The sequence below is a fragment of the Mauremys reevesii genome, linkage group 10, assembly GCF_016161935.1.
Source record: "Mauremys reevesii isolate NIE-2019 linkage group 10, ASM1616193v1, whole genome shotgun sequence".
NCBI lineage: Eukaryota > Metazoa > Chordata > Testudines > Geoemydidae > Mauremys > Mauremys reevesii.
The window spans coordinates 55,326,957-55,350,813 of NC_052632.1; the positions used below are offsets into that span (position 1 = coordinate 55,326,957).

Here is a 23,857-nt window from a genome sequence, read left to right on the forward strand (position 1 = left end):
TCTTGGCCCCAGCATAAGGAACACAGAAGAGCAGGCAGTAAAACACTTTCAGTCCCCCAAGATATCTACAGCTTTGTGCTTCACCTTTCAGGTCAGGCTTACATGTTAGTAACCAAAACTTTTTAAACTTGCGCTCTGAGCCTGCAGCTGTGACCTAGACAGAACCATCATTAAGGCAGTCTGGTCCAAAGTGGGCTTGCAAGGTCACCCTTTTAGATGTCAATGAAAACCAGAAAATACTACCAAAACATCCTAGACACACGTTATCCACCTTGTCCCAAAATTGAAATCCTCCTTTGAATTTGATAGTCCCTTTCTATAATTTGTTTACAAATTCCCTTTTTAATCGATTATTCCAGGGTTAGCTCAGGCAAAGATTTCTGAGCTTTAGGGTAGGGCAGGCTGTGCCTCCCAAACAGCCTGGCCCTGCCCCCTATCCGACCTCCACCCACTTCCTGCCCCTGACTGCCCCCCCCCAAAAAAAAACCTCAAGATCACCTGTTCTTAATCTTTTACAAACTGGATTGAATCTCGTAATTTAAATACAATAAATGTTAAAAAGTGAGAAAAGATACTTGACACCCCTCCCCCAAAAGTACTTGTTATTCTAACTCGTGTCACCTTTGGGCATTTTGGCCATTTACCTGTGAGAAGAGGTGCAATCACAGAGCAGAGAATGAAGATGAGGCTTGTGAACATTTCACTCAGACTCATTGCCTTTGTCCGGGTTCATGCCATGTAGTTGTGCTCTGAGTTTCCTCTTCCCAGACAAGGAACACCATTCATTCTATCCATGCTTTGAGCAATGTGGGGATTTTGAATCTCAGCACAGACTTTGTGTGGATGTCACTGCAGCGTGGAAACTGATCCTGTAATGATCAAGCCAGGAACAGGCATCCTCCTCCTGCCTACACAGCCAGATGCATTGCTTAGGAGGGCGTGGCCACAATGAGTGCCAGGGATGATTGCATACAATCATCTGCTTAAAGGGTTGTGCAATTGCCCAACTAGAATAGACAAGGCTGTCCCTGTTTTAACTGAACAGCTACTACATGTATTAAGGTAGGCCATTGCACAGGTAAAACCAGATTCTTTTGCCTATTCTATTGCCCAGACTACTAGCCCTGTAATTATCAAAGGTGAGGAGTATCCCTTCCTGGGTACCTCATAGACACTCAATGCTGATGGTGCAGTCAGTAGTACCAATACTGCAGCACAGACCAAGGTCATGAAGTTCTTCCTGGTTGCCTACATGCAGAACAATAATTCAGTGTTTGAGGAGTCTGTGGGACCCAGCACATCTCCCGAACCTGGTGTTGCAACAACTCCTTCCAGTGAGAAGGAAAGAGATATGAAGGCTCCGCAAGCCTGGCAGACAGAATTGATGGTAACACCATTGTGAATTCCAGTGTGTCCACTGTCAAGGTGACAGAAGGAGAGAGCGAGAACAGGGTGCAGGGAAAGGTTCTGGTGAAGTTTCCTGGTAGCAATCTGGCATGTCCCTTTTGTGGGGATCATACTGGAAAACCAGCAGCTCTGAATATTCATCTTAAATGTAACCACAGTGGGAAGAATGTGGAGTTTCAATGTTCCCTGTGTAAGAAAATGGATCTAAATCCCCAAGTGTGTGAGATTGACATCACAGGACCCAGCTGATGACTGGGTATGTGAAGTGTGTGCCAGACAGTGTGGCACCAAATCAGGTATCTCTCAACACAAGAGACTAACCCAGCTGGCACAGTGGTACACAACACAGAATGAATCCAAGCCAGTCAACCTAAATACAACTCATTGTGTGGAAAACACAAGAGTTATTAGATGGCCCAGGAAGAGTTACTCCTTACCAATTTTGGCAATATATACTTGGGCCAGAGTATATTAATAAACTCATTGCAAAAGAATTGATCACCAAATCTGCTAAGTAAATTGGTGACAAAAGGAGGATGCTTGGTCTGACCAACGAGGACTCGGAGACCTCTTAGCCAGGACGTGGAGCCACCATTTGTTATCTGGAAGTCAGAGCTGATGAGCCCCAAACCACAATGAGGCTCAAAATTAAGAAAGGCCTGAAGGATTACGGTCATGAGGACTTTGAGACTTACAGCCTTAGTGCATGGGTTGAAGGAGACATAATGTCAGCCTCTAGTTGAAACAACTTCCATTGGAGTTCTCTCCTCCTTCCTAATGAAAGAGACAAAGCTGGAAAAGAGATCAAAAAGAAAGCCAAGACCAACAAGGGGGGAAAGGAGAAATCTTGGATGAGAAAAAGAGCAGCTAAAAGAGGTACTTAACTGAGGTACCAACAGCTACATGACAATGACAGGTGTAAACTTGCCTCTGTCATCCTTGATGGCATTGAACACCTCCAGAGCCAAGTTCCATGCAAATATAGCCACCATGTGTACAGGGATAAGTGAGAGATCAAAATGCCCTTTGATGGGTTGGGCAGTTTAGATCTCATGTCAGGGCTGATAATTTGGCATTTAACATCCTAATATCAGCTAAGGAAGTATTAAGAACATAAAAGAGAAGAATGGCTCCAGGTCCTGATGGTATCAGTTTGAAAGATCTTTTCCGTGTGGACCCTAACAGAGATACGTTGGAGGGGCTATTCAACAAATGGCTGATTACAGGTCCTAATGGTATTAAGGAATGTCTGTCGCTACTGATCCCAAAAATGATGGACCAAGAGGAGCTCAAGGATATAGCGAACTGAAGGCCTCTTATCATCATTTGCTGTGGCTTTTCCAGAATGTTGAAAACAGGCTGGCTAAAGTGTGCCCATTAAATGAGAAACACAAGGATTTATTGTGGCACCTGGCTGCTCAGAAAACCTGAATGTTCTTCACATCATAGTGAAGCAGGCAAATAAGGACAAAAAGCCCCAGGAAGTCATATTTATAGATATAGCCAAGGAATTCAATGCAGTGTCCCATGATCACATCATCTGGGTGCTGTGGGGAGCGTCTTGTACCAGCACATGGTGAACACCATTAATGACTCCTATAGTAACATCCATACTCTTATAGAAGTGGGGAAGGAGCTCACACCTCCCCATTGCTATCAAAGTCAGGGTCAAACAAGGGAACCCCATGTTACCACTGCTAATGATCCTAGCTCTTGATCCTCTGATACCAGTGCTAGAAAAGTCTGGTAGAGGATTCTCGTATGGGGCACAGAAAGTGACAGCTCTTGCCTTTGCCGATGATTTGGTCTTGCTCGGTGACTTGTGGGAAGGCATGAATGGGATCATTGACGTTCTGGAGTCCTTTTTCAGGCTATCCAGCCTGAAGGTGCAAGCTAGAAAATGCCACAGATTCTTCCTGAGCCCAAATCATAACTCATACACTGTCAACAACTGTGCAGCCTGGAAGATAGGTACAGATGGGCTGAATATGATAATACCAGGCGAGTCTGAGAAATATGTTGGTGTGAAGGTTGATCTATGAAGTGAATTCTTCAAAGCTGCACTGTCTGATAAACTTGACACCTGGCTGGAGAAAATTGATAGGATCCATCTCAAGCCTTTACAAAAACTGACATGCTGAATGGCTTCACTGTCCCTCAGGCAGATCCATACCGATTGTAAGAGACCTCCACTAGCTTCCCTCAATAACAGCATGAGGAGGGCCATTAAGGAGTGGCTTCTTCTACTAGCCAACACCTGTGCATTTGTGCCAGATCCAGGGATGGAGGTCTGGGAGTGATGAGACTCTCTAGCCTCATCCCAGCTATTCAGGCAGGGTGATTGCATAGAGAATTGCATGTTCCAAAGATGAGACATTTCTGAGCATTGCATTGGTTAGTATATTGAGGAGGAGTTCAGCAGACTGTGGCTGGCAGCATGTGGGAATGAAAAGGGGGCACCTCCGATAACAGACCAAGTTCTGTTCTTTGACAATATCAGAATACCATATGGTGTCCTTTACCATTCAATGACTAGGAGATGCTGGCTCCCAGGGTCAAGTACCCAATCCCCTGTAGCTGGACAGATGCCGACTTCTCTAATGGAAAGAACTACCACGCTAAGGAAGCTGGGTCAAACACTTCATAACAATCCAGTCAGCTATGATTGGATAGGAACCACATGTGTTTCAGAGCGCCAGTTCCCAACAGCCTTAAAGTTGAGAATGAATGTGTATTCCACCCAGGAATACCTAAGGCATGGCAAAGACAATCCCTTAGTGAGGCACAGACACTGCATAATGGTGTGAGGGTCTAGAAACCAGGCCTACAGAGCTGCTAGGCAGTTAGTATCTCCACGCTGCCACCTAGCAGCAGCTGTAATGAGCCTGCACTCCACAGCCCAAGACCTGCTATGGACACAGACCATGGAACGTCCCACCTCAAGGGGTCTGACAGGCTGCAGCCCCACAGCTTCTGTCTGGCTCCTCAGCCTATGCAAACCTAACGGGCAGTCCTGGAAGTGTCCTGTAGATGCCAGGACCATTCCTTGATCAACTCCTGAACGCCTGGCTTCAACCTTAGCTTGATTTGGACTTTGCCTTCTGACTCAGACACCTGACTTGGACTCTGACCCTTGGTATCGACCCTGGCCTGGAATCTGACTGTGCACTTCTACGCTACTCTGCCTCAAATTTGCCCCCTCTCTGACCCTTGGTCCTGACTGCATGTGTTGGGATCTTGACACATTGTTCTGCTAAATATGAATCATTACCTCACATTTTGGGACAATACCCAGCAGTCCAACATGCCTGCATAAGGAGGCATAATAAAATGTGTGAGATTTTGGTAAAAGAGGCAAGGAAACTTGAGTGAGTTGTATATCAGGAACCAAAACTACACCCTGATGATGGCGAACTGAGAAAAACAGACCTTTATTTGCAAAAGATGGAACAGCCCATATGGGGGTAGGCTTATGAATGGGTATAGAGAGAGAGAGGTGGGACACAGCCTGTCCCCCCAACAGAGGGAGCAAGGAGACGCAGCACAGGCAGCAGAGACGGAAGGGAAGGGGGGGCCAGAGTCTCTCCACTTCTGGCCACGCTGCTCTTCCTCCAGCCTCCAAAGCAGCTGCAGCTCTGGGGCTGGCAGGCTGCAGCCGTGCCACTCGGCCCCACCCCCCAGAGCAGGCTTTGGCCCCGCCGCCTGGGCGCCGGAGCACACTGCAGCCACACCACCCGGCCCAGCCTGCTGGAACATGCTGCGGCTGCGCCACCCGGTCTGGACCGCCGGAGCAGGCTACGGCCGCGCTGCCCAGCCTGCCGGAGCAGCTCCAGCCAGATCAGAGACATCTTCCCCTGGCCCTCCCCAGATAAGGTGGGAAGGGATGGGGAGAGTCTGGGGAGAGTGTGGGGGGCCTGGGCTAGGGGTGGGGTCATGTAGGGGGTGGTCACAGGGGTTACTCCCCTGAGCCTCAGCTTCTCCACCCAAAAAAATTTCCCCACCAGTTGCTGTCCCGACCCGTCAGGGTAAGCAGCTGGCGCGCCAGGACACTTTGTTTACTTAAGGTTTACCTCTGTGCCTGTGGACGCTCGAGGTAAACAAACTGTCTCGGACCACAAGCAGCTTATCCTGATGGCCCGGGAGCCAAAGTTTGCTGACCCCTGAATTATAGGGTCGGCTTATGAACGGGTTATAAAAAATTTCCATTTTTACTTATCCCTCTTGAGGGGTCGGCTTATAAACAAACCAGCTTATGATCAAGTATATATGGTGCTTTCTCTGCCACTGCGTTCATGAATGCTTTCTCACTATATTCAAAACAAACAGTGACATCGACCCCGCTAGGGCGGGGAGGGGTGCCTCAGGTGGGGAGCTGCTGCGGGGGGGCACCTCACGGCGGAGGGGGGGAGGCACCTCAGGGCAGGGGCTCGGGGACGGGGGAGGGCGCAAGGTGGAAGTTTCGCCTAGGGCGCGAAACATCCTTGCCCCGGCCCTGTTTGGCTATTTGAACCCCTCTCTCCGCAGGTTTCTTTTTCAGGTTATTTGGAGAGTGCCATACTCCAGATGGCCCATCCAACCCAGTTTGCCATGTTCAGTGAACACAGTCATGAATTAAGGGATATAGTTGTTAGGAGATTTCTGCATGTCGCCTTGGAGTACCATCAAGCTTGGCATCAGCTGGGTGGCCAGCACCCTTCCCTATGCTGGCAAAGATGTTGATGATATCTGTGGAGTACAGCAGGGCTTTCTGATTGAACAGTCTAGTTGCTTGTCCTTGCCTGTAGTTCAACATCCCAAGATGAGATAATAGCTTGTCATTTATCTTATGCCATTCCTTCTCACACCGGTGGGGAAACCATCATAGGTGACCTGTTTGGCCCCTGTCAATTTTTTTAATTATTCAGTCACAGACTGATAATATTGTAACGTATATACTCGTTCATAAGCCGAATTTTTTTTAGTAAAAAAGGGATGTTGAACTACAGGCAAGGACAAGCAACTAGACTGTTCAATCAGAAAGCCGTGAGGCGCCCCCCCGCAGCAGCTCCCCACCCTAAGGCACCCCTCCCCGCCCTAGCTCACCCCTGCTCCACCTCCACCCTGAGCACGCCGTCGCTGCTTCACTTCTCCCACCTCCCAGGCTTGCGGCGCCTAATCTGATTGGCGCCGCAAGCCTGGGAGGCGGGAGAAGTGAAGCAGCTCACCCCTGCTCCACCTCCTCCCCGAGCACACCATCGCTGCTTCACTTCTCCAGTCACCCAGGTTCCTCTTGTACAAAGCAGGATTACTATTACAATGACACATCATCAGTAGGCTAAAACTAACCTGTCTCAGGGCATTTGGTGTGTGTGCTTGGCTGAAGAGCTAGTGGGGCAAGCTACCATCGATGAGATTATGACTGAACCCCTCTAAATCAGAATTCCCCCTAAACACAAAGATACATCAGTAACATGGAGCCTTGGTAAGCCCTGGATAGCAGACCACCCTTTCTGAGGGTGCAGAGCATTCTGCAGAGAGCTGTTAGTTTCAGGACTGGAGTGTGGACAGAAGAGAACCACCTCTCACCCATAGTGCATCACATGTTCATGAGGATCCTGGTGCTAAACCATTCGTAGATGACCTGATTATGGGTCAGGATTTCACGTGCAGCAGAGCAGCTATCTCACTGCATTCTATTGAAAGTCTGAATTTGTCTCTATTAACTAGAGAAAGATAGATTTTAAGTAATTATAAGTGGTAAGGCTGAATAATCAGAATTAGTTACAAAGAAATAAAAAGATAAGCACACAAGCTAATTCTTAAACTTTACCAAGTTAAGGGTGTGATGTTGCACTCCATATGCTTTATGGAAATATGCTTATGAATATGACATAACTGGAATATGCTTTACGTTAAATACCCCGTGTAGGGTGTCATTAGAAAGCTTGTAATCTACTAAGTGTTTTTCATCCTATTTGTTTGCATGTATTATTTCTATATCTGGAGTTAAGACAATAAGCCCTGGTCTACGCTGGGGGAGTGGGGGGAATCGATCTAAGTTACACAACTTCAGCTACATGAATGTCGCTGAAGTCGACACACTTAGATCGACTTACCATGGTATCTTCACCACTGTGAGCCAATTGCTGCTGCTCCCCCGTCGACTCTGGCTGTGCCTCTCATGGCACTGGAGTACAGGATTCCACGGGAGGGGGCTTGGGGGTAGATTTATTGCATCTAAATGAAACATGATTAATCAATCCCTGCTGGATCGATCACTGCCTGCCAATCCAGCGGATAGTGTAGACATACCCTTAAATATAAACTTGTATCACTGATGTAAACAGATTAAGTGGAGGCCTTAAGGGTGCTCCAGAAACAATCAGTTGTAAAAGGCCTTAGTTACTTGAAAGCCTTCCTGTGTACCTGTGGGCCAGCCCATGGGGAATGGAGACTAGGGGTCTTACAATGACATGTGACCATAACATATCATAACCATATAAAAGTGGTGAACATGGGGTACAGGGTGTCACACCCTAACATTAGCAAGGGAAGCCCTATCTTTAGGAAAACTAACTAGGCGAACCCAATGGGCCTCAGGCCTAAGCCTAGCACGGGAATCTCTACCCTTAGTAACCCTAACCCTAGCCCAGGGAGCCTTTAGTAACCCTACCTGGGGACCGCAACGGGCACCAAGTCTAATCCTAGTCCTGAACTCACTACCCATAGTACCCCTGGCCCTAGCCTGGGGGGGGGGCTCCCTTCAGTAACCCCAGTGGGGTGACCCCAAAGAGGCCCTGGGAATCCCCGTACTTAGTACCCCTAAATCTACCCGGGGGTACCCCTATCCCCAGCCCGCTTCTCCCCTCCACCCACCTCACCCTCTGCTGGGCCCCGGCCCCGGCCCCAGCCCCCTCCGTGCGCCTCCCCTGCCGGGCCCCCGCCCCCGTCCCTGCGCCTCCCCTGCCGGGCCCCAGGCCGCGGCCAATGGCTCCGGCCGGGCCTGGGGGCGGGGCGCTACCGGCGGCGGAAGGGCGGGCGGAGCGGAGCCGGGCGGTGTTTCCGTGCCGCGGCGGAGGAGCCAGCCGGGCCCAAAGTTGCTCCGTTTCCCGCGGTAGGTGCCGGGCTGGGCCTCCAGCCCGGGCCCGCTTCCCCCGTGATTGCTGGGCCTGCGGCCCTTGTCCGAGCCGCTCCCGCCCGGCGGGGGGGACCGAGGAGAGGGGGCGGGGGACGAAAGGGCGGCCACGGGCTGCCGGGGCAGGGGTGGGGGTAAGGAAGAGGGGACCGAGGCTCGGGGGTAAGGAAGAGAGGTAGAGGACCGAGGGGTGGGAGAGCGGGGGGTAAGGAAGGGGCAGGGAGACTGAGGAGGGGCACGGGGGTCGGAGGGTAAGGAAGGGGCAGAGAGACTGAGGAGGGGTGGGGAGTAAGGAAAGGGCAGGGAGATGGAGGGTAGTTGGGAGGGTAAGGAAGGGAGATGGGGAGACTGAGGGTAAGGGATGGGGGTAAGGAAGAGAGATGGGGTAAGGAAGGGGCAGGGAGATGGGGGGGGGTAAGGAACAGAGGTGGAAGGGACCAAAGGTAGAGGGCCAGGAGGTAAGGCAGGGGCAAGGAGACCGAGGGTAGGGGTTGTGGGGGGTAAGGAGGGAGCAGGGGGACTGAGGGGAGGGGGCAGGGGTAAGGAAGGGGGGCCATGGGCTACCAGGGGAGGAGGTGGAGATTAAGAAAGGGATTGGGAGGAGCTATTCTAAGCAGGGAGACCCAGGCTACTAGCCCCTTTTTAAAGAGCCCCATCACCCCAAACTGTCCACCCTTCCGCTAATCAGTAACCCATGGTGACTCCTGCCCTTCTCTGTAGGGAGCAACCAGACCCATGGCTGTAAAGGATAAGGCAACTGACTGCTTTGTTGTCTTGGTCCCCTCTCAACATGAGGTTCCAACATTCAAGGTTGTGGTTGCTGTGATTGCCTGGAGATCCATTATATCATTACTTTTCTGTATGCTTTGGGGCACCTTGAGGAACGTTACAGGGCAGAGGGTTGTGTGAAACCAGAATGTGTTTGTCACTGAGGTTTAGCAACATGCCAAGGCTTCTTCCCGTCTCTTGGGAAGATCTCAAAATGGATGAGAGGATTTCAGTGCTGGTGAACAGTTATCTATAACACGGTTTCTCAACCTGGGGTGGGAACCCAAAATTGGGTTGCCAGAATGTTTCAGAGGGTCTTGTGGCAGTTCCCATCCCAAAGGGGTGGCTGGGCTCACCTCCCTGCTCCAGGCACTGCAACCTCTGGGATCTCAGTGCCACTTAGATGTGTCCGGGTGGCCAAATTTGAGTGAATGGCACTGCAACCCCATGTGCCAGGTCACAACTCCACTTCCACAATTTGGTCCCAGTGCTGCAACCCCAGAGTTTGCAATGCCTGGAGCGGCGAGCCAAGCCCAAGAGCTCTACAGCACAAGAGCTGCCACTATGGGGTGAGTGCTGCGCAGGACCTGACTGAACCCCTCCCCCCCCCCCCCCAAGGCCTCCACCCCCAGACTATTTATGAGGTTGCGTCAGGCCATAAACATTTATAAATGGGTCCTGAGTCCAAAAAGGTTGAGAAAACCCCAGCTCGGTGATCCTGCTGCCCTGACTTCGTATTGGTGCCAGTGAGAAAGCATGAGAACTGTGTGGCAAACATGGCTCTAAAATGAGGGATGCTTGGCATTTTCTCAGCAGAAAGGCCTAGGATGGGGGTTTCAACTCTAATTTCACCGCATTGGGTGGACCCTACATGGTTGAGGTACGCTGTCAGTATGGAGAACTTGCCCCACTGCTGCCTATGCTGTAGTTGTCTGGATAACAAACACTGCCTCCCTCTCTATTGCAGTCACTCTTCAGCACTAAATTCACTATTAGAACAAAAATGAAATTCTTTCTCTGGTGCTTTCACCAATTTGGGCATTATGACCTTATGATGAAGAACTCTACAGTCTAATCCTGTTATGTCTTGTGTTACTGAACAGCTCATTGGCTCACTTCTGTCCTCATCACTACATTTTGCCTTCTGAGGGATTCTTCTCTTGCTTTACAGGCCCTTACTGACAGCTTCAGCAAGAGTTGTTCCTGCAAGAGGGGTATTTTCTCAGATATTTGAATTAAGAAGGAAACTGAAATCTCTGAAAGGTTAACATGGACTTACTGGAAAGTACATGCAGGGGGTGACCAAAGAGACACCAGGGCTGAATCTGAGCTATTCTGTTAAGTAAGTGGCTGTGCAGTAGTTTCTGTAATTAAAGACTGATTGATTAATGTGATCAGGAAAAGTGGTATGCAAGTCCGGTTGGAACAGTAGAAAGAGAATCCTAGATGCTGCATACATAAATTTATTTGCTTTCAAGAAGGTTTTAATGAGGTCTGTAAGCAGTTGGTGGAAATGGACTCACCTGTGAGAATGCTCCATGTGGAGATATAAGTCTCAAAGCCTTCTCTTTGGGCAGGGCATCCAGTGGTGTCTAAAGAGAGGAATTCACACAGAGGACAACCATGGAGAAAATGGCCAGGGTTACCACTGCCCTTGGTGGCAACACCATCACTGGACGTACCATGTTCTGTCACCTGGATGCCCCTGCTAATGCCATCAGTGTGTGTCGTGATGCTGCTCAGGTGGTGGTAGCTGGCCGCAACATCTTCAAGATCTATTCAATAGATGAAGATCAGTTTGTGGAGAAGCTAAACTTGCGTGTTGGCCGTAAACCGTCCCTGAACTTCAGCTGTGCTGATGTAGTGTGGCATCAGATGGATGAGAACCTGTTGGCAACAGCAGCTACCAATGGTGTGGTTGTGACCTGGAACCTTGGGAAGCCATCCCGTAACAAACAGGACCAGCTGTTCACTGAACACAAGCGGACAGTTAACAAAGTGTGCTTCCATCCCACTGAGGTGTATATGCTCCTCAGTGGCTCCCAGGATGGCTATATGAAATGCTTTGACCTACGCAAGAAAGATTCTGTCAGCACCTTCTCTGGTAAGGGCTCTGGCCATGTCTACACTGCAGAGCCTATGCTGGGATAGGCTGCATAGTGTAGACACAGTGTTAGCCAACAGGAGAGGAGTTCTTCCGGTGTAGTAATGTCATCTTCCCCATACAGTGTTAGCTAATATGACAGAAGAGTGCATCTGTCGGCATAGTTGTGTCTCCACTGTGGGTTTTGTTGGCATAGCTATGTCACTAGGGCTGTGGTTTTTTCACACTCCTAACCAACATAGCTATGCCAGTATAAGTTTTAAGTTTAGACCAAGCCCCAATCTTGGGCCCACTTGGCCAGTGTTCTGTGTGTTAGGATGCTTATTGCATATGCTGCAGGCTGGAGTTGTCAATTATCACCTTAAATAAGGGGAAAATACCAGATAATTCCCTATGTTCCAGACCTTTGTCCCTCTGATCTCTTTGTGCTTCATTGTGGTAAAGATTTACCCCTTCTGGGGCTATGATGATCCAAGGAGGGATCGGGGGACAGAGTCCCTGCTGGTGGGACTTCTAGTCTGTAGCAGCCAGTGATGTAAGCCTATGTCATTATCATCTGGGGTCTCAGGTTCACGACATGCAACTTTTTGGTCTGATTTGAAAATTGCGTGTAGGCGATGTCTAGAGCTGCATTATCTGTGTCAGTTGTTAGGGTAGTGTTAGAGCTGCTGGGGGATGGTTGATCTGCTTCCCATTGTCCCTGAATCATACCCTCTTCCCAACCACATCCCAACCCAGTTGCCCATATCTGGTACCTTGAAGTCTGGTACCTGAGGAAAGCAGTGGTTTTGATGACACAGTTACTGACTGGGTAAGGGAGATAGGCTAGGACAAAAAAAGTGTGATGGACAGGTGCTGGATTGACAGCTCTGAAGTTCTCTATTTATGGACTACGTAGGGCAGAGGCAGTGCCAGCTCTGCAAAGGAAACTGTTTTGAACCGGGGTGGTCACTGGTTTCCCTTGGAGCATTAGTAGAGGTGATTTCTGCTTTTCCTACACCCAGGGTGCACTGGGTTGAGTCCAGGAGAGAATCAAGCTGGCCTGCCATTGGCAGTTTATTGTAGACCATGTCTAGCAAACATGAGCATTACCACCACCAGGGGGAATGACTTTGCTAGGGCCCTGTCGGATCTGGTCTACATTCCTATTGTCCCTCAGGCCAATCGGAAAGCGTGCGCGATGTGCAGTTTAGCATCCGTGATTACTTCACCTTTGCTGCAACCTTTGAGAATGGGAACGTGCAGCTGTGGGACATCCGCCGGCCAGATCGCTACGAGAGGATGTTCACAGCTCACAATGGGCCTGTTTTCTGCTGTGACTGGCATCTAGAAGACAGGTATGTGCTATACCTACCACCCCGGTTGAGCCCCGCTCTGCCCATGGCAATCACTCTGTCTTGTCAAAAAATTCATGAAGGTGGTGCCTTCACACAGTGGTTCTGTGAGAACTGTTCAGTGGGGTGCTGAGAACTTGATGGGCACACGGCTCTCTCCTGAATATCGGAAGGAGCAGTGTGGCTTATAAAACAAGTCACTCTTGCTGTTCTGTGGGATAGCCAGCAGTAACTAGTAAACCAGAAGTGAGCTGCTGGAGCTAGGCAATATCAGGTACGTCCAGCGTGTTTCACCAACTTGATCAGCTCAGGGAGTGAGAGGGCTGCTTTAAAACACAGCTTGCTTGTGTCTTAGGCACATTTGCCCTCATGCCATTAGGTATAAACTGAGATTCACCGGGGGGAAAAAGTCAGATTTCCTAGTAAATAATTAATTTATACTAAAAAAAAAAATGTTGCATGCAACTCCTGAACCCTGTACAGCCTCCTGGAACTCCTTGTCCATCTCGTGCTGGGGAGCTGTCTTCACAAGCTGAGACAAGCACAAAGTACCTAAAATTAGCCTTTTTGTCCTCTGCTTTTATTTGTGGGGGGTAAAGGGAGGGTGGAAGCCCCTCTCATTTTCACTGACTGAAATGCAAAGGGCAGTTTGCCTTAAATCAGGGGAACCAAATTTTCTCAACTGGAGGGCCTCACCTAATCTGAATAAAATGGAAGATATTGCATCCTCCCTTTTGTTTAATATGCAGGTGTAGTCTGTGGGAACTACAGGTCCTAGCATGCATGGTTCCCTTTTGATATGGTTGGAATCTGCACACTGGGACCTGTAGTTTTGGTGAGCTATGCCTCCATGCTAAAAGAGAGGGTGCCCAAGGCCTGTGCTTGTTTAGTGCCATGTAGCTGGCAGGCAGCACTCTGACCACCTGTAGCTTAAAAGGCTTGCATAAAAAGCCAGTAATCCAAGATCAACTTTCAGGACATTTCTCCAGTTAATGTTTCTGCTTGTTCCTTTCTCCCTGCTGCCAGGGGCTGGCTGGCGACAGGAGGCCGAGATAAGATGGTGAAGGTCTGGGACATGAACACCAACAGGGCCAAAGAGATCTATTGCGTGCAAACCATAGCCTCTGTGGCCAGGGTCAAGTGGCGGCCTGAGTGCAAGCACCACATCGCCACCTGCTCCATGATGGTGGACCACAACATCTACGTGTGGGACGTGCGGCGCCCCTTCATCCCGTCTGCCATGTTTGAAGAGCACAAGGACGTCACCACAGGTATCGTGTGGCGCCACCTGCACGATCCCTACTTCCTCCTCTCGGGCTCCAAGGACAGCACCCTTTACCAGCACATCTTCAAGGACGCCAGCCAGCCCATTGACAGGGCCAACCCTGAGGGCCTGTGCTACAGCCTCTTTGGGGACCTGGCCTTCGCAGCCAAAGAAAGCCTGATCTCCTCTGACTCTAACCGCAAGCCCTACATTGGTGACAGGCGGCATCCCATCTTCTTTAAGCGTAAGCTGGACCCCACGGAACAGTTTGAGTACATCTCTTCTTCCAGTGCCCTGAGTGTCTTTGAGACAGACCTGGAGAGTGGCAGCATGGATTGGTTTGTGAGAACAGCCAAGCAGTATGCGCTGGCGGGGAGACCCCTGGCAGAGCTGTGTGACCACAATGCCAAGGTAGCCAAAGAGCTTGACCGTGACCAGGTATGTACAACCCTCTAACAGCCTGTGGGAAGGGAGAGGCAGGCTCTGCTTTTTATTAGCTGAGCCTTCAAGCCAAACTGGCTGGCATAGGAAGCCTTGATCATATGTATAGCCAGGTACCGTGTGGAGACAGGTCATACGGGCTGTAGCGAATGTCTGGTTGTCTGCTGCCCTCTAATGGGAACAGCTATGCATAGTGTAAATTTACATACATTTACTGCATCTCTGTACTCCTAGCATAGTGATTTCTGAGCTGTTTCTGGCTGCTAATGTTTGTTTTGACAGGGTGTCTCGTGAAATCTCATTGGCCAGATTAATGCAGATTGGTTTGGATTGGAGTCCTGTCAGAAGGGCTGTCCATGCTGCCTGATGGGAGCAATGGCAAACTGCAGAGCACTGAGCTGGGGAGAGGAGAGGTGACTGGTGAGGTACTGCAGGCCTCTGTGTCAGCTCGGTCCTTATTTAACATCTTTGCTCTGGAACAGAGAGTAACCTGCACTTTCATTAAATTTGTAGGCGATGCTAAACTGGGAAGAGTTGTGAGGACAGGGAAATAATACTAAACTGGATTTAGATCAGAAATGTAGGCCAAGAACAATACAGTGAGATCCCCCTTGGGCAAATGGTGGTGGAGACAGAGGGTGAAGAATGATCCTCCCCATACAGATTCAGTGGGGGTGGAGGGGAACCTAACAGAATGCAGAAAAGGTGTTAGATGGGCTACAACACCACCAGATCCTAAAGACTGGTCCCTGCTCCAGAGGAAGATGAAAAGATCTCTTACTGATATGCTAGACCCAGTGATCTGTTATGAGTCTAATACGATTCAGTATTTTCATTAATGACTTGGATGATGGAATCTAGAGCATGCGTACAAAATTTACAGATGACACCAGGCTGGGAGGGGTTGCAAGCACTTTGGAAGACAGGATTAAAATTCAAAATGACCTTGATAAGAGAATTGGTCTGAAATTAACAAGATGAAATTCAGTAAAAACAAGTGCAAGATAAATCACATGGACAAATACAGAAGGGGAACAGCTGGCTAGGCAGCAGTAATGCCAAAAAAGATCTGGGAGTTACAGTGGATCACAAATTGAATATGAGCCAACAATGTCTTGCAAAAAATGCAAATGTTATTATGGGGTGTATTAACAGGAGTGTCATATGCAGTATGTGGGAGGTATTTGTCATGCTCTATTCCATGGTTACGAGGCCTCAGCTGGAGTAGTGTGTCCAGTTTTGAGCACCACATTTTGAGACAGTTGTGAGCAAATTGAGGAGAGTCCAGTACAGAGGAAAACAACAAAAAATGATGAAAGGTTCAGAAAACCTGACCCAGGAGGAAAAGTGGAAAAGCTGGGTGTGTGTAGAGTCTTGAGAAAAGACTGAGGTGGGACCTGATAACAATCTTCAAATATGTTAAGGGCTGTTACAAAGAGGCCAGTAAACAATTGTTTTCCATGTCCACTGAAGACAGAACAAGAAATAATGGGCTTAATCTGCAGTAAGGAAGGTATAGGTTTGATATTAGAAGGTTTTTCCTGAGGACAGACAAGTACTGGAATAGGTTACCAAGGGAGCTTGTGGAATCCCTGTCATTGGAGATTTTTAAGAACAGGTTGGACAGACACACCTGTCAGAGATGATCTAGGTTTACTTGGTCCGGTCTCTCAGTGCAGGGGGCTGGACTAGATGACCTCTTGAGCTCAACGTTTCTATGATTCAATGTTCTAGATTCAGTAGTTGGTAAAACCCTGAGTATGGAAGCAGGGTTAGTGTTGGGAAGTGACTTGGAAACGTAGCTTGCCCAAAGGTTAAGCTCTTTCTGTTGTTTCTCTTTTCCTTTCTTTCTTTAAGAGTTGTTGCTGTGAGATGAGATGTGCTTCACTCCCTGCTAAGGCCACGGGCAGAAATGCACTGTCATCAGCGTCCATCTACCCCTGCTAGTTGGGGACTGACCTGTGTCCTGTAGTCAAAGCTGTTCTGTCTTTTCTCCTCTCCCTTTGTCTCTGTCACATCTACTCCTCTTTAGATGTCTCTCTCCTGCCGTCCCCTCTACTACAGAGTGCCCCTTGGTGCAGTGGGTCTTACGTTGCTCCTGCACAGGAGGAGCAGAATGAAACGGATAAGGAGCAGAGGTAGTATTGTCTGGACTGGGCACAAATTCACTCATGTGCAAGGAGATTTGAAAATAGTGTAGAGCCCAACCAAGCACTGTTTGTGACAAGACACTAACCCAAAGTAGAGCCCAGATCCCAGCACTCTGAGGGTGTTCTGATCCAGGGCCAGACTTGATCTTGTCCCTTCTCGCGTAGCTCTGCCAATGTACCTGCACTGCTGGTGCTGTCTTGGGTTGCTGCCAGTTCTGTTACCTGAGAGGGCAGGAAAGATCTAGGGAACATTGCAAGGTGGATAGAAACTCTACATTGCAGCAGGTCCCCTCCCCACAGACACCACTGGTGAGGGACAATGCATGTCCTGAACTATGTTCCAGAAACCAACTTTCTGATGCCTTGGTTGACAGACAGTGGTAACAATCTAACCCTTCCCCTTCCCTCTCTCCCTGGGGGCAGGTTGCCCAGACGTGGACGATGCTCCGAATTATTTACTCCAGCCCTGGCACTGTGCCCTCTGCTAACCTGAACCACAGCCTGGGGAAGGGCAGCACCTCCCTCCCACTCATGAACAGGTGAGCAGTCTAATCACGGCATCCCTTGACATGGCCCTGTTGGGAGGAAGTGGATGGGGAGGCCTGCACTGGCATACAGGGGGTATGTGGAAACTTGACTGGCTGATAGGAAAGGGGGAACCACTCTGGAGATGGCTTCTTACACCAAGTTAGAGTCACTGCAGAGGAATTGGTTGCTTCCCACTGATCTAAGTCAGATGGGCCTTCCCAGTGGGCCGGCTCCTATCAGTTGAAAGCAGAGTGGCAGCTGCTACTATGGCTTCTTTCAGCGTGAGACAGAAATGGGCTAATGTGGGCTTGGCTTCTTTCCCAGCTTTAACCTGAAGGACATACCATCTGGGATAGGAAACGAGTCCAGATTGGAGCGCAGCAAAGGAGAGAGCCGATCCGAAAACATCCTCATGGATTCTTCCTCCACCTTAATCAACAACGATGGTAACATTTCAGCGGCTGGGCCAATGGCTAGCTCGGTAATAGGAGTCCAAAATGCTCACTGTTTGGGGTGCAATCCAGACAGTGAGGGGTTAAGTCACTGCCTGCCCTGTAACCTTGGATGCCTCAAATGCTTTGCTACTGTAACTCCCTGCTTGGGACATTCACAGTCAGCAACAAGCATGACCCCGTCAACCTGCCAACACACCATCACGCTCTGTGGTCTCTAGCTGCCTTGGTTGCTACTTGCAGGGTGACCCCAGCACACTCCCAGTCATCTTCCCTGCTCCCAGCAGAGTGATGACCCACAGCTACCCTTAACTGTGCCAGTGTTTCTCCATTCTCAGGTACTGCTCTGGTCCTTTTGAGCCCAACTGCCAACCAGCAATGATCACAGACACTCTTTTTGTCTTGGTTATTGTTAGCAGGTGACACAACCTCTCACTGGTCTGCATTGCACCGTGACGCCATCATCCTGTTGGGATGCAGTTCTAGTTCCAGTTAGCGTCCCCCCTCCCGGGGAACTCTGTCCCAACAACACCAGCCAAATCATGGTTGCAGAACCTCAGGCATTTTGATCAGTGAACATGCAAATTGTCTGTAGATCATTGGCCCAAGTCTCTTGAGGCTGGAGCCTGTCACTCTGGAATGTGGGAGGATTGGGATGGGATAGTGGTTAGAAGAGAGAACTGGGAGTCAGGACTGCTGGGTCTTGCCCCAGCCCCGTCACTGTGACGTGCTGTGTGACTCTTGACATATCACTTCCCACACCTCTATGCCTCAGTTTTCCCATCTGTGGAAGGGACAATGCTGCTGCCCTCCCTCTATGAAGCACTTTGAGGTCATTGGATAGAAGGTGCTTTACCAACGCAGAGCACTGTGCCTGTCTGTCCCACCTCTGCTCCAGCCCCAGGTCAGTCTGCTGAGGGTGAGAGCAGAGGCCATGCTGAGTTGGCAGCTGGGCTGTGGTTTGTGAGCAGCCTGCATTTTCTGCCATAGCGGCACAGGAAAGTCTGACAAGCTGCACTCCTGTAGGGGGATCCTGACCTGACTTGTCTTCTCTCTCTCTCTGCTCCTCCTCCTCTTTCTGTGTTCATCCAGAGAATGAGGAGACAGAGGGCAGCGACGTCCCTGCGGACTATCTCCTGGGGGATGTGGAAGGGGATGAGGATGAGCTGTACATGATGGACCATGAGAATCCCCATGGTGAGTTTGTTGTTCTGTGAATGCACACGCATGACTGCAGTGCAGCTGGGTCTCAGCAGGAGGTGCCTGTATGTACTCACTGCACTGGAGAGGATGCCAACTCCCTCCTTGACTCCTTTGTCTGGTGGTGGTGTAGTTGTGTCTCTCCCAGGATATTGAAGAACAAGGTGGGTAATATTACCACACCCACCTTGTGTTGCCTTTATCCATGGCACTACCCCTGCTCACTGAAGAGGGCTTGTCTCTTTGCAGCCGAAGAGCAGGAATACATCCTCCCCCAGGAGGCCTTCCCCCTGCGCCATGAAATAGTGGACAACCCCTCGGCCCTGGACCACTTGCAAGACAAGGCAGACTCTCCTCATGTCAGTGGCAACGAAGCTGAGACTGTGTCCCTGACACCTGTGGAGTCCTTCTCCCTCATCTCCATCTCCCACTCACTCTATGAGAACCGCCTGCCACCCGACTTCTTCAGCCCCATCGTCCGGGACATGCTCCTTTTCTACGCTGAGCAGGGGGATGTGCAGATGGCAGTGTCCGTGCTCATTGTGCTGGGCGACCGGATCAAGAAAGAGATCGATGAGCAAACCCAGGTATAGCGCTGTAGGGAGGAGGCACTTCCCAGAGAATGGCTTCTTCAGCAAAACTGCTGCATGTCCTCCCCCAGCAAACAGGGTTTGGAGACTCTCATAACAATCCCTTGTATTTATACAGAGTCTTCCATCCAGAAGACCCCAGAGTGCTTTGCAAACTCTCCCTATAAGATACAAGGATCGCTTCTCTATTAGCGAAATGCAGCCACCTCTGGGGTAGTGAACATGGGTGTTGGTTGGACAGCGAAGTCCCACAACAGTGAAAGCAAATGCTGTATCCAGCTGAAACTAGACAAATTCTCTGGAGTGGAGCTGGCCCAATCACTGGGGCTAACAACCCACTTCTGCAGAAAGTGTCAGGGTGTCTCCTGCCTCAGTACTGCCTCTGGTCTGAAAGGCAGTCTCACTAGGAGCACAGGACCTGCTTCCTGGCACAGTACCAACTTGAAGGGAGGATAGACACCTGCAGCATCACCAGCATCCTGAGATTTTCCTTGGAGGCTCCTCTCCCTTTGGAGCACTGACCTCACCTGACCCTTTTGCCTTACAAGACGTAAGGGAGCTGCATGGCTGCAGGCATGTGTCGCTGCTCCAGACTAGCTTGGTATATTTATTTGGGCTTGTGAAAACACAGCTCTCCAGAGCTCTGAGTGCAGAACAGTTTGCCCTATAACACGGCATACAAATAACTCCAGTTGACTCATTGTCAGTGCTCAGATCTTCTCCTTTCATTGCATTGTCCCCCATGGAGAGTCCTGGGCAGACTTTGCATTGAGCAAACTCAGGGTCTGCTGGACTGGTGGGAAGGAAATTCCAGAGTCAAGGGCTGTCCACAGACAATGGCCTGCCCCAGCCAGATGTATCTATTGGCTCTCAGCTGTAGCGCCCATCTAATCTCGAGTTGGAGAGAATGTAGCTCTACGATGCCTTTACAGATCAAATCCAACACCTTGAATGGTACCTGGAAGCCGGTGCTGATTTTGGCACACTGTCAGAGATGCTAAACAGACAGGCACCAGCCAAAGTGTGAGATCCTCAGGTGTAGCCTGCATTGGAGCACATTTCAGTAACCCAGTCTGGAAGTGACAAAGGCATGGACAGCTGTAAGGAAGCCCACATCGAGCGTGAAGCTCCAAGCACAGATGGGGGAAGGCATTCCTGATACACTAACTGAAAGGGAGCTGGTGGGTGTTGGTCGAGGGCCTAGTCTGGTAACCTGTTCCCACACAGCTTCGGAGCACTGTGCTGGAGAATTGTCTCAGAATATATAGTAAGACCAAGCCACTGTAAATGAATAAGAAATAATGTTTCCAGCTGGAAAGGTACCACCAAGCAAGGAGTCCAGTTAGGCCATCAGTCTTACGGACTGTGAGTTAAGAATTTCTTGGGAGCAAAGTGAATCATGCTTTTGGCTTTAGTTTCTCTCTGAGACAATACAAAGGCAGAAAGCTGCCAAGATGAGATCTCCTTTGGAGTGTTACCATCCCAGCTAACTGTGTGTGCTGTAGAATAATCAATGCATGAAGTAGCTAGATGGTATACCCTTCTGCACCCCTCCTTGTTTGGACTAACATTTGATAGCCCCTTCTAAAGCCGATTTAACCTGAGGCTGGAGTCATAGGGAGGGGGTTTGGGTTCAGTAACTTTGCCCTCAAACCCTGATGTGAACCAAGACTAATTTAGGTGTTTGCCCCCCCTCCACCATCCCAGGAGCACTGGTACACCTCCTATATCGACCTGCTGCAGCGCTTCCAGCTCTGGAATATCTCCAATGAGGTGATCAAACTGAGCACGTGCAGAGCCATCAACTGCCTCAACCAGGCCTCCACCACCCTGCATATCAACTGCAGCAACTGCAAGCGGCCGATGAGCAACAAGGGCTGGATCTGCGACAGGTGAGATGCTTTAGGGTAGAGGGGCAGTGGGGTGGGTGCCTTCATTTTGCAAGGGTTTGTCTGGAGGTAGCTAATGCATTATCTTGAAGTAATGTAATCTCCTGCCCAGTTCAGTTTCCATTGTTATTATTTGTTTGTACTCCAGTAGCACCTAGAGGCCTCAGTGAAGCTCACCCTATTGTGCTAGGCACTGTGCATACTCTTACAAAGAGGTCCTGCCCTGAAGAGCTTACTCTAAATCAGGGGTCTCAAACTCAAATGACCACAAGGGCCACATGAGGTCTAGTGCGTTGGCCCAAGGGCTGCATCACTGACACCCCCCGCACCCTCACTGCCCCCACTCCACCCCTTCCATGAGGCCCCGCCCCTGCCCCACCTCTTCCCACCCCTTCCCCAAAGTCCCTACCCCAGCTGCCCCTTCCCTGTCACCAGGGGGTGCAGGAGGGGTGCAGGGTGTGGCAGGGGCTCAGGGCAGGGATTTCAGGTGCAGGAGGGGTGCAGGGTGTGGCAGGGGGCTCAGGGCAGGGAGTTGGGGTGCGGGGTGCGAGCTCTGGCCCGGCACTGCTTACCTAGAGCAGCTCTGGGGTGGCAGCGGCACACATTGGGGCCAGGGCAGGCTCCTGGCCCTACCCCGCTCTGCTCCAGGAAGCAGCTGGAACCACAGTCCCTGGGGGAGTGGGGGTGGGCACAGGGCTCCACTGCTGCTCCTCCAGGTACCTCCCACAAAGCTCCCATAAAGCTCCCATTGGCTGCAGTTCCCTGTTCCCGGCCAATGGGAGCTGTGGGGGGCGGTACCTTGAAGCAAGGCAATGCAGGAGCCCTCTGCCTCCTCCCCCCTCCCCTCCAGCCTGAAGGGACGTGCTGCCAGCCACTTAAGGGAGCAGCAGGGGGCTCCTGGTGCCACGGGTTGTAGTTTGCCCACCCCTGGCCTGGAGATAGGCAAAGGGGCAGGGTGGGCACGCGGAGCTTGGTGGCCCGCACAGAAGAGCCCCGCGGCCCACGTGTTTGAGTCCCCTGCTCTAAATACACTCGACACAAGGTGGAGGGAAAACAGAGGCAGAGAGAGGTGAAGTGACTTGCCCAAGGTTACAGAGCTGGCCAATGGCAGCACTGGGTATAGAACCCACATCCCCTGGCTCTCAGAGCACTGTCTGAACCACACTGCAGAATGGAAACACAGTCTGCTGTTGGGGGGGGTCCCTTGTGATCACTAACGATCTGTGCTGATTCTGAATGATAAACAGTCTTCCACGCGTGTTCCCAGCCTGACCTGGGTTAAAGCTTCCTCCCCATGGTTCTGTTGCTTCTTTACAAGCTGTTTGATTTGTAGTTGATTTCATTGCTGTGAGGCACCCAGTGTCAGGCCTAAATATTATGTTTTTCCTGCTCTTTTGGGTTTCCGGTTTATAAACTCCCAGCCTTGTGCCAGCCAGGGCTGATGATGATACTGAAGGAGTTACAGTTTTGAGGTGTGGGCAGGGATTGACTGAGCTCACACCCTGAGGAGTCTGCATTGATTGGAGAGGTCCTTGATCCAGCTGGGAGCTGAGTGGTACATGCCAGGGTTTCACTGCCTGACCTGGCCACTTGCCCCAGAGTGCTTTCTCTGCAGCTGATTCACCTGTAATCTTCTCTCTCTGGGCCAGGTGTCGGCAGTGTGCCAGCATGTGTGCTGTGTGCCACCATGTGGTGAAGGGCCTGTTTGTGTGGTGCCAGGGCTGCAGTCATGGTGGCCACTTGCAGCACATCATGAAATGGCTAGAGACCAGTTCACACTGTCCAGCGGGCTGCGGTCACCTGTGCGAATACACCTGAACTGAAAGGAACCAACCCTCAGCTGATGAGAGGTGGGATTCAGTCCCTGACCCGCTTGGAACCAACAGGAGATTGATCACTGGAGCCTCTTCTTGGGTGGAGGTTTTGGAGTTACAGCCACTTGCCAGGAGAAGCTGTCTTGGATTTTACAGAGGAGGCACCTCTTGCAGTATGCTATCCTTGAACAGGACTGAGAGTGAGGCTGACATTGCATAGGGAAGGTTCCTCCACAGTGCTTGAAATACAGCAAAGCCTTGAAATACAACATCCAAGAGCCTTCCTGGACAGTTTTTCCTAGTCATTGTCTTCTATTTATTTTTGACTGGAGTGTAAATAATTTTGTATTAAAGGTACCAGAATATCATGTAAACATAGTTCTTTATAAACCAATCTAATGAGCAAGACAGTCTGAGCCGGACTCTGAGCTACAACTTGACTTTTATACTGAATAAAAAAAGAACAAAGTAGCTTCAGTGAGTCACTTGTTTGTCTGTAGCTGCCACATTGAATACATCCAAGAACCCTGCTTTGTCCAGCTCTGGCTGCATGTGCATAGCATCTTGGCTGATTCTCCTTGTGGAAAGGAGTCTAATGATCAGTCCTGACCACAGCCTAATAGGCAACAATTCTTGGGAAAGGGAGTTATTAACCCGATTCTCCACCCAGTCCCCTAAATGCTGAGCATAAGGTAACCTGCAATTTCCTCTGGAAAAGGAAAATCAGACAGATTCCATGCTTCATAATGAATAGGGCACCAGCCTTTGGAGACTTAGGGAACAGTCCTGATTAATTCACTTA

At 50.2% G+C, this 23,857-nt stretch overlaps 2 protein-coding genes across 11 annotated transcripts in view; one reads left to right on the forward strand and one right to left on the reverse strand.

The window, feature by feature from the left end:
• IL20RB (interleukin 20 receptor subunit beta) overlaps positions 1-8,319 on the reverse strand; it is a 37,712-nt gene extending 29,393 nt beyond the window's left edge. For 2 of the 6 annotated variants that reach the window (XM_039491714.1, XM_039491719.1), the window contains exons 1-2: positions 8,263-8,319; positions 7,503-7,623 (exon numbers count right to left, since the gene is read on the reverse strand). Coding sequence is in view for 1 of the 6 variants with exons in the window: in XM_039491713.1 (XP_039347647.1) it covers positions 645-714 (70 nt within the window). In the remaining 5 variants the exon portion in view is untranslated. Of the gene's footprint in view, positions 1-644; positions 895-7,502; positions 7,624-7,698; positions 8,020-8,059; positions 8,159-8,262 lie in introns of those variants that run through there. The other 4 variants (XM_039491718.1, XM_039491717.1, XM_039491716.1 and 1 more) reach the window with 4 other exon arrangements.
• A 78-nt stretch (positions 8,320-8,397) lies between these two features.
• Positions 8,398-23,526, forward strand: WDR24 (WD repeat domain 24). Of its 5 annotated transcripts, XM_039491709.1 has the most exons (12): positions 8,458-8,500; positions 9,242-9,331; positions 10,461-10,631; positions 10,867-11,393; positions 12,553-12,730; positions 13,754-14,429; positions 17,006-17,121; positions 17,435-17,556; positions 18,655-18,759; positions 19,012-19,349; positions 21,060-21,244; positions 22,891-23,526. In XM_039491709.1, the coding sequence occupies exons 4-12, from the start codon at positions 10,913-10,915 to the stop codon at positions 23,057-23,059; spliced, it is 2,370 nt and encodes a 789-aa protein (XP_039347643.1). In that variant the 5' UTR covers positions 8,458-8,500; positions 9,242-9,331; positions 10,461-10,631; positions 10,867-10,912; the 3' UTR covers positions 23,060-23,526. The 5 variants fall into 5 exon arrangements, with proteins under 5 accessions (XP_039347645.1, XP_039347642.1, XP_039347643.1 ...); XM_039491708.1 differs by lacking the exon at positions 9,242-9,331 and having other exon boundaries at positions 8,404-8,500; XM_039491711.1 differs by lacking the exons at positions 9,242-9,331; positions 10,461-10,631 and having other exon boundaries at positions 8,398-8,500.
• The last annotated feature ends 331 nt before the right edge of the window (positions 23,527-23,857 follow it).